Source organism: Drosophila obscura, unplaced genomic scaffold, assembly GCF_018151105.1.
Source record: "Drosophila obscura isolate BZ-5 IFL unplaced genomic scaffold, ASM1815110v1 contig_86, whole genome shotgun sequence".
Taxonomy (NCBI): Eukaryota; Metazoa; Arthropoda; class Insecta; order Diptera; family Drosophilidae; genus Drosophila; species Drosophila obscura.
In genome coordinates this window covers 6,900-22,845 of record NW_024542879.1, presented here as the reverse complement: position 1 = coordinate 22,845, position 15,946 = coordinate 6,900, and the positions used below count along the sequence as shown (strand labels likewise).

Here is a 15,946-nt window from a genome sequence, read left to right as displayed (position 1 = left end):
AAGGGAGACAGGCACGTTCTCAGTACTGCCGTTTGCCAGCCCGACGCCGTCCTTAGCCAGACCGTCCGCCATCTCGTTGCCATCGATGCCTTGGTGGCTGGGAACCCAGTAGATCCGCACTGACTTTGTCGTGCTTAGGATATCTAGTGCCTCCCTGCTTGCCAAGACATTTCTGGAACTGACCGCCGACGACTGCATGGATCTTATCGCCGCCTGGCTGTCCACGAACAGGTTGATCACGTCGTGTGGACGATCCCTAGACTGAGCAGCCTCTGCCGCTTTCCGTATGGCGAAGACTTCCGCCTGGAATATGCTGCATTGGTCCGGGAGCTTATAGGACAGCCTTATCTCAGGGTCTGTACAGTATATGCCTGCTCCTACTCCTCCTTCCATCTTGGAGCCGTCAGTATAGATGTTGAGGTGTTGAGTCTGGTCCCAACCCCTTTTCCAATCGTCGGGTCCCATGTATGAGGTTGTTTTTACATCCAGGCCAGTTTGGGGGATCATGTAGTCAGATATACTGGTCATGTCTCGGCCAATTGAACTGTGCCCGAATCCTTGTAGAGACATATTGCCTGATGCTACTAAGCGTTGTGCCGCCTTTCCTGCAGTCAGTTGAGCGTGGATGTCCAGGGGGTCGATTCAGATTATGGTTTCGAGAGCTTTTGTTGGGGTTGACCTCAGCGCCCCCGTAATGCAGAGCAGTGCCTGCCGCTGGGTCCTTTCCATAAGCTTATTGTACGTCTTCTTTTCTGTCGCTTGCCACCACACTAAGACTCCGTACAGCAGAGTCGGTCGCACCACCGAGATGTAGATCCAGTGCATTAGAGCAGGTGACAGGCCCCATGTGCTGCTAAGCATCTTCTTGGATGCGTATAGCGCAATGGTGGCCTTCTTCACCCTTTCCACTACATTGGGCCTCCATGCCAGCTTGCTATCCAGTACTTTGCCGAGGTATTTGACTTGTGCTTTCGGGGTCAGCCTGGTTTTATCAATTTTCGGGGGGATCCATGCCGGTACCTTGTATCTCTTGGTAAAGAGGATGAGGTCCGTCTTGTCCGCGTTGATACTGAGTCCTACTTTTCCTGCCCACTCACATATCTCCCTGAGTGTTGATTCCATTATGGAGCTGAGGGTCGATGGACATACTCCCGTAATAATTATGCTTATGTCATCTGCATAGGCTGTTATTTTTGGGGCTCTCCTCTCGAATCTCTTTATTAAGTCGTCGACCACCAGGTTCCACAGGAGGGGCGACAGGACCCCACCTTGTGGTGTGCCTCTATGCACCCCCCTCACCATGGAAGCGGTGCCCCACTCTGATTGCACCCGTCTGCAAATTAGAAGGTTCTTTATCCAGAGGTTGATTGCGGGATGTGTGTTGGTCGCTTCTAGGCGGTCCATAATAGCGTTCGTAGTGACGTTGTTGAATGCTCCGGATATGTCTACGAACACTCCTAGAGCATACTTTTTATTATGGACGGTTCTCTCGATGGTGGCTACTAGCGAGTGCAGTGCCGTCTCTACCGATTTCCCTTTGGTGTAGGCATGCTGGTTGGTTGACATCAGTCTCCCTACATCATTCCTGATGTGTAGATCCAGCAGCTTTTCTAGTGTTTTGAGTAGAAAGGATGTAAGGCTTATCGGTCTATAATCCTTGGGGCTCATATGGCTGCACTTTCCTGCCTTTGGAAGGAAGACAATCCTCGAGGTCCTCCATTGGATAGGGATATAGCCTGGGCTCAGGCAAGCTGAGTATATTGCAGAGAGCCATGGGGTGATCACGTCTTTGGTCACCTGTAGCATGGCTGGGAATATACCGTCTAGTCCAGGTGCTTTTGTACCCGCAAAGGAGTCTATAGCCCAGTGGATTTTCTTAGACGATATGAGACCTGTTGGGGGATGCTCTTCCTCAGTTACTAGGTCCTGATGCGTTGTAGCGTCAGCAACCTCGGTGCATCCTGGGAAGTGAGCTTCCATTAGTGCTGTTAGGGCTGCTTAACTGCCCTCAGTCCACTGTCCATCTTCTCGCTTCAGCTGACTCTGTATGGTAGGTTGCTTTGATAGCAGCTTCCGAAGTCTAGCCGTTTCTGGGACTTTCTCGATATTGGAGCAGAAGTTCCTCCACGAGTTTCTTTGTGCCCTGCGTATTTCCTTCTTGTACTCCCTGAGTAGGATTTTGTATTCCTCATTGATTATCTCCTCGTTCGCCTGTTTGGCGATTTTGAAGAATTCTTTGAGGTTGTTTCTTTGAAGCGATAAGTCCCGGTTCCACCAGAGTGGTTTGGTCCTCTTTTTCGTTCTCGAGGGTGGGCATGATGCGTGGTACGCATCCAGTAGTTCCTTGGACAGGGTCTCTAGGGACGTTTCTATGTCTTCCGGGGATTTCACTGTGCCCGGGCGAGTCGCGAGCTTGGAAGTAACTGTTTTTTTAAACTTTTCCCAGTTTGTGTTCCGGGGGTTTCTATAAACAGTTATCTTCGGAGAGTGTTTAAATTCGCACTTGAATTGAATGTACTTGTGGTCTGAGAAGGATGGTCTTTCAAGGACTCTCCAGCCAGATACCAAAGTACTCTTTCCCGTTACGAGTGTTAGATCTAGTACGTTGGACGAGGTGGGACCTACGAAGGTTTGTTCCTCCCCTACGTTTGCTACATCTAGGTTAGTTGATAGTATGAAGTCTAGAAGTGACTCACCTCTGTAGTTGATGTCGGGGCTTCCACACCCGCTATGGTGGGCATTGGCGTCCGTACCAACCAGAAGTTGCTGTTCTTTCGGGCTGGCATCCGCCATCAGACTCCTTAGCTTTGGCATTAATATTTCGTTGAAAATTGCTTTGGCTGAAATTTCTTCGAAATACTTCCTGCCCTACTTGAAAATTTACTGTTCGCGTTCTCAAATTGTACTGTTGCGCGTTCTTTTCGTACGCTTCCGAAATGTTAACTTTGATTAACTTTCGAAGTAACTTTAATTGATCGTCTCTACCTAACACATTCTCGGATTCACCTAGGAGACTTAACTTTCTCAGCAAATCAATTTGTGCCCTGTGGGTCGTCATATCAAACCCATAAAGCGCATGATAAGGTGAACACCTATTGCTTGATGACGTGCGTTGCGTAGAGCACAAATAATCAGGTGGATATACTCATCCCACTCTCGGTGATCTTCGCGTAGGTATGCTCTTATAGCCGCTACCAACGATCGATTGACTCTTTCAGAAGCATTGGATTGCGGTGAATACAAGGCGGTGTATGTATGTTTGACCCCTAAGGAAGTCAACCATGCATTCAATTCTCCAGCTTTAAACTGAGAACCATTGTCGCTTACCAAAACTTCTGGAACGCCATACATGCAAAATATATGATTCTCCAAATACTCTGATTACTAAATGAACCACCATCGTCATGTTCCGTCCGGATATATACAAAATTATCGATGACCTTTACGTCCGGATAATTTTCCTGGTTTCCTTCAACTTTTAGGCGTAGCTTCTCATAATCTTTGTCCTTGAAGCACGACGAGTTTAAATCGACTTCGGGACCGATTTGTTCAAGGGAAGCTATTTCGGTATAAATGCGCGATAATGCGTCTGGCACAACATTGTCTTGACCTCGTCTATGACTCACGCTGAATTTATAGCCTTGCAATCGCATAGCCCATCGCGCTAATCTTCCTTTCAGATTTGGTTGTCACATTAGCCATACTAAACTAGCGTGGTCAGAGACTACTTCAAACTCCTGCAACTCTAAGTAACACCGAAATCGTTCTATGGCCTCCAGAGCTGCTAGACGAGTGTCTGTAACGTTCTGTAACGCTATAATTGCGTTGAGCACTATTTAGCTTTTTGGACATAAATGCCACGGGACTCTCTACTCCCTCGTCTGATAACTTGGTCAATAACTTCTTAAGTTTATCAAACGCGTCTTGCGCTGCTGCCGTCCATTCAAACTTCTTCTTTGTCGACAGAAGTTCTGTAACGGGAAACGTTACGTCAGAGAAATGTTCTATGAATCTTCGGTACAACCATGTCCTATTACAAATCCAAGATACGGGACTTCCGTGACGCAAAACTTTGTTTTAGCGATATTCAACGTTAAATTTGCTTTCCTAAACCGATCCGCCAATTGAATTAACACCGATAAGTGAGAATCGAAATCTTCCGAGACTACACACAAATCATCAAGATACCCAAACACGCAGTATTTTAGCTCTGGAGGGATCAATTCATCCATCAGGCGACATATCGACTGAGGAGCGTTACAAAGTCCAAAAGGCATCACTGTAAATTGATATAGTGGTCGCCCAGGGACTGTAAACGCTGTAATGGCCTTCGATTCCTCTGAGAGTGCTATCTGCCAATAAGCACCTTTAAGCCAATTTTGGTGATTATGTTTGCCTTAGGTAATCTCGCAAAAATTCCCTCAATACTGGCCAACGGATAGGCATCCTTCTTGGTCACTTCATTTATTTTCCTGGCATCTCAGGCATAGACGTACCTTTCCCGGCTTGATCACTAATCGCATCGGTGAACTCCAAACGCTGGTTGAAGGCTCTATCACCCCTAAATCTAGCATTCTATCAATTTCCTTAAACATAAGCTTTTCCACGGCTGGCGAAACTGGATAGAAACGTTGCTTCACAGCCCTTGCTATTCCAATATCTATCTCATGTTTGATCCAAGGCGTTCTTCCCAACCCCTGACGTGCAAAACAAATCAATCACTGCTTCTAACTATTTCTTCTGTTCTCCTGTCAAGGGATAATTTTTCTCATCTGGTTCTTCACTGATTTCTCTGTCCGGTGTTACGTCGAGAGTGTTTATTAATCCTGGCGCTAAATGAAATACTTTCCAAAAATCGATGCCAAGGATAACTCGCTTGTCTAACGAAGGAATAATGAAAAAGAGAATTTGATGAGTTTCTCCATTGTACTCCACATTCATTCGGACAGAACCTATGACCTCATGACTTTTACCATCTGCAGTCTTCACTCCTGAAAAAACCTTTTTAAACTGCTTATGAGTATAATTGGGCGGAGTCGCCCAATTTTCTTTCGCCAAACTGTCGCCTAAGAAACTTATGTTCGCTCCTGTATCTAGTAATCCCATTTCGGTGAATTTATCAAACTTGATGGATGCATAAAATCGACCATCTACCTGCTCATTCCCCACGGAAGCTACTAAAAGTTGCCTTGTAGTTCGTATGTTGGTCCAGTAATTTCTCCTGCGTAAAGTCGATCTTTTTGATCTGCACTGTAACGACGCTAATGGTTAAAGATTTTATCTCGCACCCTTAGATAGTTCTCAAAACGTTCGTGGTACGAATTGAAGTATTTTGTCACATTTAGGATTTTCGTAATTCTGGGTAATTTCCGACTTATTGTTTTGCAACAATTGTCGCTCTGGCGGTGTTGCCAGAAGATTTGTCTGGATATTCGGAGAATTTACTTCGGGGCCACCCGACTGTGGTCGGCGGATGGTCCCTTTCGGAAGTTTTCCAACTTTTTCAAACAGACCGAGCATTGTGGTTTGTAGACGTTTTTAGCTCCGCACCCATAGCAAAAAATGCTACGGGGCTGCAAGCACAAATCCCACCCGTGACCTTCTTGATCGCAATTCCAACAGGTGAACTTCTTGGACGAAAAATTAATGGCATGGACTTCGTCTTCTGTTTCGTCATTTCCCGTTTCCGATGCAGATTCCTCTACGCCTGCTATCGTCCGCTTGTATGGTTTTTGCACGGTGTTTCCTCTGAAACCCTGCTCTTTCCAAAGATTCTCTCGCATGTGCACTAATTGCCTCAGATGCGCTACCGATTATACAGTTACATACAATAGAGCCTGTCGCAAATCTGGCATCAAATTCCTCTTAACTTGCTGTATTAATCTATACTCCTCCAGAGGAATAGTCAGTCGAGACACAAGAGTCACTAGGTCGTCGTAAAAGGCATCAAAAGTTTTACCTTCCTTTTGTTTTCTCGCCCGCACTTCTTCCATAATTATGTTATCATCCTTGTGAGCATGATATTGACTCTTTAGTGCTTCACAAAACTGTTCCCATTCTACACTACCGAAATCTTTCCGATAGCGCCAATACCAATCTCTGACTTTACCGCATAATACAATGTGCAAATTTTTACATAAACAATTGAAATCAGTGCTCAAACTATCTTCGTTCAGTGCTCGGAGTCGATATAGAAATTCCTGCACGGTGGGACCTTTTATTGACCCATCAAACTTCACATTCCAGCTTTGGACAATTCGAGCCGATTTCTCGGGTACCAGACCTCCTCCTGTATTCGATTGGGATCGTGTAGAAGACTGGACTCTACCTAATGGGGATTGTGAACTTTCTATTGAACTTTGATTCCTCTCATCAGCTAATTGTCAGTTTCCGGCTACATTGGGTTGCACCTGTAAGGTAGCGAACTTCTTGTCAATTAAATTTTCCATCATACCTAGTATCTGCTCATAGTCCAAATTGCTCTGGGTTGGAGTTCTATTGGAACTTATAGAAGAATTTACCAAGCCTGGTCTTGCCTGTGTCTGCTTCCTTGCACGCCGTCCTTTTCGTGAAGAATTTCCATTATGTGTTCTAGCTGGGCTATGAGTAACGGTGGTATTCAAGATTGGAGCATTGCTGGCGGTTGGTAGCCCTAACTCTTCATTTCCATTTGCTACGGGTATGATGTGCTTTCGGTGTAGCCCCCTTTGCCATTTCCGTTTGTGACGATGGTGTTTACTTCCAATATCACCCGTCATCGTAATAAAATCTCTCGGATGACACAACTGTTTGCACACCGGACATTCCTTTTTAGTTTCGATGTATATTCTCAGACATTTTTCATGAAATTGATGCTTACAAGGTGTTATGGTTAAATTTTCGGTAGCGAGCATCTCAAACAAACAAATGCTGCATTGCTCAGGAGCCTTAGCTACTACGATTTCGCGCAAATCTTCTTTGCTGCGAGCGACAAACATCTTGCTAGATCACTTACTTAAGTTGCGTTATACGATTTCTGTTCTACGAATTATATCTAACTACTATTTTCGTTGTATATGTTTCTTTATTTTGTTAATTTTTAAAGTTTTCCTTCCTAGATCGTTTGGGGTAACCTAGTGAGGGGTCTGAGCTCCGTCTGTACTCTAAAGAAAAAGGGATCAACAGTTCAACTACTTCGCTGATGAAAGGGCTAAGCGTATTTACCGTTGCTAGGTATTGTTACTAAGCGAAAACTTCAGTCACACAGCGCTAATTCGAACCAATTGAACAGAAATAATTTGAAAGTGAGTCTATTTGTCCTTGCCTATTAATCGCAGGTAATGTAGGATTCCCAATGGTATTCTTCCTAAGGAATAATTCCAGCATAGGCCTCGTCCTCAGCAACGTGTACATTGGACTCTTCACCTCATTGAATTTTTTATTTTTATTTTGAATTAAGCTGCCAAGAAAAGTTGACTGGTTGGTATTTGATAGACTTTTTACCACACACCAACATCATAGCTGTCGATTTCGCAGCTAGACGCCTCGATTCGAGATTCCTTCCATGCTGTTGCTATTCCGTATCAATCGCTCTTGTACCGTAAGAAAGACTCTTCAAGTTAAACTAAACCAACGTCGTATTCCCCGGTAATGCTTCCGGACTTCACCAAAAGGCACTAATTCCAGAGGATAGCGAAAATTAAGATACTTCTTTGAAGATTAGAAAAATAGAAATAGAATTAGAATTGTAGGACCTTGTTAAAGAAATGAAACTGCTTTTTAGATATTCTCCATCACCCGCCCTCATTGAGCACCTAACATGTAACTTGTTACATACACGCGTTCAACTCGGTGAAATAATATCGTTCTCCCAAAAAACAGCCCCACGTTGGGCGCCAAATATATGTAACGTCATAACTTTTGTTGGCCTGAAACGCAACGATTGGGACTCGCCTCTTGGCCGCTGACATCTCAAGTCATTTAAAAGCTGGTTCGCGTGATGTTTCATAGAAATAAACACCACCCCCTATTGTACCTCTCGGCTAACAGAGTTCCTCTGACTCGATACAACCCTTTACTATTCCCCTGTTACCGGATATAATGGCTACTCTATATTCTAAAAGCTGTTGCACTAGAGCAGTTCGGAAGATCCCTTTCTGTTACAACACCGTAGTTACCCCCTTTTTTTTAACCCATTCAGGAAAACCTTACACTCTGGCTTACTCCATTCTTAATATGTATTTATTTCAATACAACCATTTTTCTATAACTTCATCCTCCTTCTTAAACATAAGTGTTATTCATATGCACATGATAGTAATCTACATAAGTATAAGAAAGATCAAAACAAAACGAAATGATATGCTGACTTCTGCTTGTGCAGGTCATAATTATAATATTCTTCCTCATACGAATATGTTATTTCTACCCACTTTATCAACTTGCGCGTTTGCAGTTTAGCTTGTTCTGTTCGCTTGCATTTTCTTTCCGTTTCTGTATTCTTTCGCTTTTCGTTTTCTGCTTAGGTTACGTTACGTTAAATTTTTTTGCTGTACAAAAAATCAGACACTCAAAGAGAAGAGCTAAACCAAAAAGAGACCAAAACAGACTTCCGTGCGCCGAGTCGACTGCTGAATACTCTGACACGATTTCAAATTCCGAATAGCGAAATCTGCACTACGTAACTTGGCTGGCTGCTGCAACTCCTCCAAGGATGTGAAATTAATACTCTCTTAGACGATTGTGTTGAAGTTGTGGTGTAGTACGAAACTGGAGTTTAGGCCGCTGCTGCTGACGCCTTGACAGAAATTTCGCCGTTATTTCCCGAGGTTCATTGACCTGTTGTTTCTCTGCTTTCTGCACATTCAAGTCAAGGGACTCTCGCGTCGACGATGCTAGTGATTCTTTCCTCGGGGGCTACTCCAACCCTCGAGACGCGAGTGCCTAGGCTAGTGAAATTGAACATTTTAACTGCCTAGTTTTTCCACCAAATTAACACTCACCATAAAAATATCTATATACACTGATTTTAATTGTTTTCCCTCTTCGATTTATTATTTTAATTAAAGAAACTGCCAGCGGATGTTTCGGAATTTCTTGGATTTAAATTTGTTTGGTATGCTGGTTGTCTCTCTTTCCCTTTATATGCACAATGCCACTGATACGTCTGCCCCGTAGAGTTATTGGAAGTAAAAAGAACTACTGTCAGCTTACTGCGCTGCTCAATGCCCCCGAGTAAATCTCACAAGAGAAGAGAGATGTCAGTTTTGACATTTCGTCGTTCTCGCTCCTCTCTTGCCACTCATACATTGCGTTATTGCCAAATTAATGCCATTTTACCTCTGTAAACTCCCAACTACATTTGACATTTTACCTCCCGCAAACTATCCACTACAGCTGTTTGCACTTAAGTTTAAATTTTATGTAGTATGTAATCAGATCTATCAAGTATTCTCCATGCAAAAGCTCTATCCCTATTGGCTTTAATGTCGCAATATGTTTTATTAAATATTCTATACAGGATTATTAAGAGTAATCTGCATCTTTGTGCATTCCTCGAGTGAAGAATAAGTTTCTCGGAAGGAAGGAGGACGAAGAGGTTGCGTGGCTTGTCCGGCTGTTCGCTACTGGAATTCTCTGTGTGTGGACAAGTCAGTTTTTGATTACATTTGCATTCCTAATATTCTATAAGCTGACATTTCTTTAGCTATTTATTGTTTTGTAAGCACAATTTCTTGTGAGGACTTCAGCTCAATGCCCTACAGCTTGATTCCAGATTCTATTCGATAGATGGAAATTTTATTTTCAATATGCAGAAGAGAAGTTCTTACTAGTTATGGTACGATATGAAGCTGTTGCTAAAATTTGAGTTTTATTTTCGATATGTTCCCATGTATTTCACACTGATATATTCCGATATATTCTACGGCAGTCTTTTGTATTTTTAAAACCAATTTCCTTTGTATATTTATTCCAGATTAGCTTCAACATCACATTTAGATTCTATGAAAAGTTTTGGGTAGATATTCTGATATTGTGTTAGTATATATTTCAATCAAAATCATTAAATGCAATCTGTGACATATACAAAAGTCTTCCCAAGCAAAATATCACACTAATAACACTAGTCAACGCTAGAATTAGATTTTTATAGATTTCGGGGTTTAAAAATGTTTAACGAATTCTGGTTTTTTTTTTATGGTGTAGTTTTTTTTTAAAGAATTTTTTAAAATCTGATATTTTTTTTTAGAGATACCGCTTCTATTTTTCACATAACTTAAGTATCTTAAATCTGGTTGCATAGAACTTTGCAATTCTGAAAAGCTGACAAACGCAGCTATACATTCGATCCAAACTCTTTGTATCTGCAGCTTAACGCCTGGAAGATAATAAGCTTTCAAATTCAAATTTCATCATTTTTTTGCGGTATTTTTTTTTTCGAAATTTTGACTTTGAAAACTCGGGAAAAGTCGAAAGAAAAATAATTCTTGGCCAACATTTTTAGTTTTAGATCAGCGATGCCCAGGCCCATTGCCCACCGAGCACCTTTTCTTTTCAATGTCCAATTGTGCGATATGCCTGGATATACTATCGCATAATTGGACGCTCCTATCGATCAGGTCGCTGCTAGCAGATCCCAACCCTAACGACCCCTTAGATATATTCGTGGCCAACATGTACAAGGCGGACCGAGCGCAGCACGACCAAATCGCCAGGGAGTGGACCACACGTTACGCCACTCCCGAGGCATTTTAAATTATACTTTATTTATACATAATACACAGTAATACAACCCCATGTACCCACATTCATTCCCAGATACATATGTACATATATGTATACATATATGTACATCTGTATACAGATAAATATAAACATGCTCATTGAATATATTCCATGTATGTAGGGGTTACAAATGATGTGTTTTATTTTATGTTAATGTCGCAAGTTTGATTAATATATAGGTTACATAGTATTTCGTACATAGTATTACGGTTCGCATTAACGGCTCTGTTTAGGCGGCGCAATGTTTCTACCGGGAAACTATTTAGTGTTATAACAGCGCAGATGTCGTTGCGCCCATGTTTTGGGAGTATGCCTTATGCATCTCTCTCGTAGTTGCTTTGGGCGCTACAGCGATCGGCAAACGTCAACGATATGCTCGTAACGCTCTTATACGGCGCTCTTGTACGCTATTGTCGCGTCGCAAAGTGCAGTTAGGAATAGTATATAAGTACTACATAAGGTCAAGAACCACATCGACGGTAATAAACAGCAAGCCGATGATACAGTCTGTGAGCGACAGTCCAGGAATGCGGAACGCACCCTCAGTGCCAAATCTTGTAATTTAATTTTAACCTATAATAAATCATTATTGTGGGACCACCGAATCCGCCACCCTAAGGAACGTCCACTGCCGCCAAATGTGTAATACCACTTTGTGTGCCGCATCATTATACATATCAACAGATTGGGGCTCCGTCAAGGCGCAGCCGTAACCAACAGGCTCCAACACAAAACGTGACTCTCTTTATTCAACGATTTGCAGAAAGAGCGTGTTATCGAGAATGCAGCGCTGCGTCTTTGGTTTATGTCCATCACCTATCCGTGTACATACTTTGCCATCAGCTGGGCTCTGCTATTCCCTCATATGGGGTGGGAATGGGGTCCCACATGTATGTATGCTGTAATATTCTCTTCTGGGGGTAGTTTTGGGCATACTATTCCGATAGTGCTTGTAAAATATACAAAACGAGAAAGAACGTGTCAGTCGCTTCCGGGGACGCGACTCTACTTTTATACCCGTAGTCAGTCAGTATATAGATTTGTAAGCTTATAATTTATGTAGAATGTTACAAACTTATACATTTTACATTTGTTTGCTACATCTGTCATCTACATCTACATCTAACATGTATATTATACATATAAAATGTAGATTACACATCTACAATGCAGATTCTACATCTTTTCTGCGAAAGGTCACACACTGCACAGGGCAGTGTGAAATCACATGAGTCTGGAAACAAAATTCTCTAGCTCTTATAGTGGGACGGACGGACACACATGGCCATATCGACTCGGAAACGTTTCCATCTCTACGTTGCACACAACCACTTTTACCACAAATACAATATACCCCTTTCTTTTTGTTTTTTTTTTTTTTAGTTTTAAAACATTCATATTACTATCAAACCCAAGATCAAAATGAAGGGGTGTCCCGTTAAAATTTCAAAAAGCTGAAATTTCCAGCCCGTACACCCACCGAAAAGAAGGTGGGGTATTTGAAGCAGCTGCTATAGGCGTTCCGCTTACATTGAAAATTACACCACTTACAGTGTTGACAAACGAGCTGACTATGAGCGCCCCCAAGAAGATGGCGACGACGGATGAGTGTCGGTGGGGGCCCAAGCGATAGTGCGATACCCGGGGGCTGCCTGAAGATGAAGATGGGCATAATCTCAGCTAAGTGTCGAACATGGAACCTAACCGGGGTCACAATAATGTATGAAATAAGTACAACTTTTTATCCAAACCTCAATAATATTATCGACGAATTGTTAACCGTTTTGGGTTTTTTATAGAAAGCTTTAACTGATCGTATTTTTGTATTTTTATTTTAAATCAAAATTAGTAGTAAAAAAAAAATTATTACTGAAATTATCAATCAGTTTTTAAAGCTCAGTGCTGTGTTTTTGCGGTTTTATTCTGTTGGTGACGATGGTGACGAGTCAGGCTAGAGGCTTCATCCACTCTCGACACGGCTGCTCTTTCGTATGTGTTTCGAAAACTGCATTTTTTTTTTTTATTAAACATAATTCACATCGGAGATCGGTTAATGTTATTGTGAAAATGCACATATACACCCATTTAAACAGGTAAGATGAATTTAGAATATAGCTAACAAATTCGTAATTGTTTTTCTAACAGACAAATTTGGACTAGAGTCCGAATGGTACCGGGAGTACCCTTCGAGAAAGGGTACCGGGCCCCAATCTGAACACGACTACTGAACGTTGGTGTGGCGAAAACACCAAAATAATTTAAATTTACATACTGGTTGCGAAGAGATCGGTTAATGTTCAAGTGAACAAGTACACATGAACCCATTTAAACAGGCAAGAATAATTTTGTAGATATTGGTTAAATATTTTAAATGTTTTTTCTAACAGAAAAATATGGACGAGAGTGTGAATGGTACCGGGCCCACTTCTAGTTAGTCTAGACTCTAGAGGCTTGCATCTAAGGATAAGAGTACAGGAAAGAAAAAACGCAGATAAAGAAATTTTCGTGCCATTGTACGATCCAAAACGACGATGAAACAATTGGTATTACAGCTCTTAACGGTGTAGAATAATACGTGAGCTAACCGCTGCTTTATCTTGCTGGACAAAGAGCTCTAAAAATGGGAAATTAATCGAAATGTAACAGAAATGAGTATTTAAGTTGGTGGGTTCCTGGCAAACACACTGAGCGTACCACTATTAGCGGTTAGGCGCAGCTTTTGTTTTTTATTTGAATCAGTCTCTCAGATATGTAGATACCCCCCGATTAACCGCATTGGAAATATCCAGCCGTCATGTTGTGTATATCCTTTATTTTGTATTCGAATTATTTATTTCTTGTAATATTAAAAAAAAAAAATGACAATGATCACATAAAATATTTTTCGCTTGTAAATTACAGAATTTTCTTGTCATACAATATAATATTATAAATATTCATATATATACTATATATATATATATTTTGCTTTTGGTTTTTGGTTTTTTTTAAATTTAATTTAATTTTTTTAAATTCGTCTAAATTACCTTTTGGTTTGGGTGCCCTTTTTCTTCATCTCTCCTCCTCTCTGGCGATTTATTTTCCTTCTCGCGCTTTTCTTTTGTTTTAGTTATTATATTTAATGTTATGATTAGACAAATGAGAAGGAACGTGTGAGTCGCTTCTGGGGACGCGACTCTACTTATACCCGTACCAAAGACTCTATAACTCTGTGTTATAGAGTCTTTGCCCGTACTCAGTCAGTATATAAATTATTGAGCTTATGATTTTTTAGAATTTTAGAATTGAAAAAAAATATATACATTTTACATTTTTTTTGCTACATCTGTTATCTCCATCTACTATGTATATTCTACATCTAACATGTAGATTATACAGATTACAGATTATTTAACACAAATACATAACCCTTAACTCTTTGTTGAATACGGGTATAAAAACTATGCAGCACAGTAGGCCCTGGAATACTTGAACTTAAATGTAAAAAAAAGAACACTATAATTAACATTCGAGTTTCCCAAATTGAGCTCCCAAAAATAATTAAAACGAGAAGGAGCGTGTGAGTCGTTTCTGGGGACACATACATACACTTTTGAGCTTATGATTTTTTAGAATTTTAGAAAAAAAAAAAAAAAATTTACATTTTACATTTTTTTGCTACATATGCTATCTACATCTACATATAAAATGTCTATTATACATCTAACATGTAGATTGTACATGTTCCATTCATATTCTACATCTCCTCCGCTAGGGGTTGCTCGCGCACTGAACGCGGCAGAGTGTGCGAGCGAGAAGGAAAATGAGTTGTGTTGTCGTGGGCGGAAGGGGGAGGGGAAGCAACTGAAAATTAATTTCGACTATATTTTTTATCTAACATGTAGATTATAGATGTACTATTCATATTCTACATCTTTTCCGCTAGGGGTTGCTCGCGCACTGAACGCGGTAGAGTGTGCGAGCGAGAAGGAAAATGAGTTTCGTTGTCGTTTGTTGGAGGGAGGGCAGGGGAAGCAACTGAAAATTAATTTCGTCATTCTGGCTATAATTATGATCCGATCTGATTCAGATTCGGCAGTCTGGTAGATATGGGCATTCTCTACGATACTGCGTTTTTAGTTTTATCGTATCTTTAAAATTGTGCCTGCCACAGATTTTCGTCCTTTGTGGGGGCGGAAGGGGGCGGGGCGAAATTCTGAAATACACTTGTAGCAGTGGGATATCACATGAGTCTGGAAACCAAATTTGGTTGCCCTAGCTCTTATAGTTTCTGAGATCTAGGCGCTCATCGAGACAGACAGACAGACAGACAGACAGACAGACAGACAGACAGACGGACAGACAGACATGGCTATATCGACTCGGCTATTGATGCTGATCAAGAATATATATACTTTATGGGGTCGGAAACGTTTCCTTCTCTGCGTTACACACATCCACTTTTACCACAAATCTAATATACCCCTTAACTCTTTTTTGAGTACGGGTATAAATATATATATTTTGTTTAGGTAAAAAACTTCTCAATAATGGCTGCTGTTCCCGAAGTTGCCCGTGGAAAGGACTACGTTCGTCTGCCGATTTACTCCAGCTGGCACCGACGCAAGCTCAACCCAAGGTGGAACAAACCAAATAAAAAGTGTCAAAATCTGCCTGCAGCTGTGAGGACTTTCATCAGCAATAATCTCAAGCATTATTTCCATACGCAAACAGTACGAGAAGGGAAGGGGTTCCGCAGACTAACCAAATACCTGCATGTGATTAGTAAGGGATCCAACGCCTTTTATGGTTTTGATATTTAATTTAGTTTCTTTTCCATTCACAGTGGCAGCTGCTGTACTTACTGGGTGGATGCAGGTCTTCCTGGTATTCCTGTTCTTCTTCGGCGTAAAGGATTCTAACAGACCTATTCCGAGTACAGAATGAGCTAGAATTTGGACGGCTTTTGTAAATGATGTTCTGCTGCTACCCTGTTACTTCGTTACTTCTTCATTTGGCATTCGACGGCCATAGTACTTGCTATCTATCACAATCCCATCCCGGAGGTACCTCAACTATCTTTATCCACTTCTGGAAAATAGTGCCTATGTGCCTATTATTTTCTCACAGAACGGAACCAGATACAAATAAAAAAACATTCTGCTCGTCTTAATCCTGGGGGCGTGTGACTGCTAATTCCAAA

The 15,946-nt window shown here is 41.4% G+C and overlaps 1 protein-coding gene across 1 annotated transcript; it reads left to right on the top strand.

Annotated features, from left to right (window-relative positions):
* The first annotated feature begins 14,225 nt into the window (after positions 1–14,225).
* LOC121405232 lies at positions 14,226–15,705 on the top strand. The gene is made up of 3 exons (XM_041595852.1): positions 14,226–14,244; positions 15,276–15,528; positions 15,590–15,705. The coding sequence occupies exons 2-3, from the start codon at positions 15,294–15,296 to the stop codon at positions 15,688–15,690; spliced, it is 336 nt and encodes a 111-aa protein (XP_041451786.1). The 5' UTR covers positions 14,226–14,244; positions 15,276–15,293; the 3' UTR covers positions 15,691–15,705.
* The last annotated feature ends 241 nt before the right edge of the window (positions 15,706–15,946 follow it).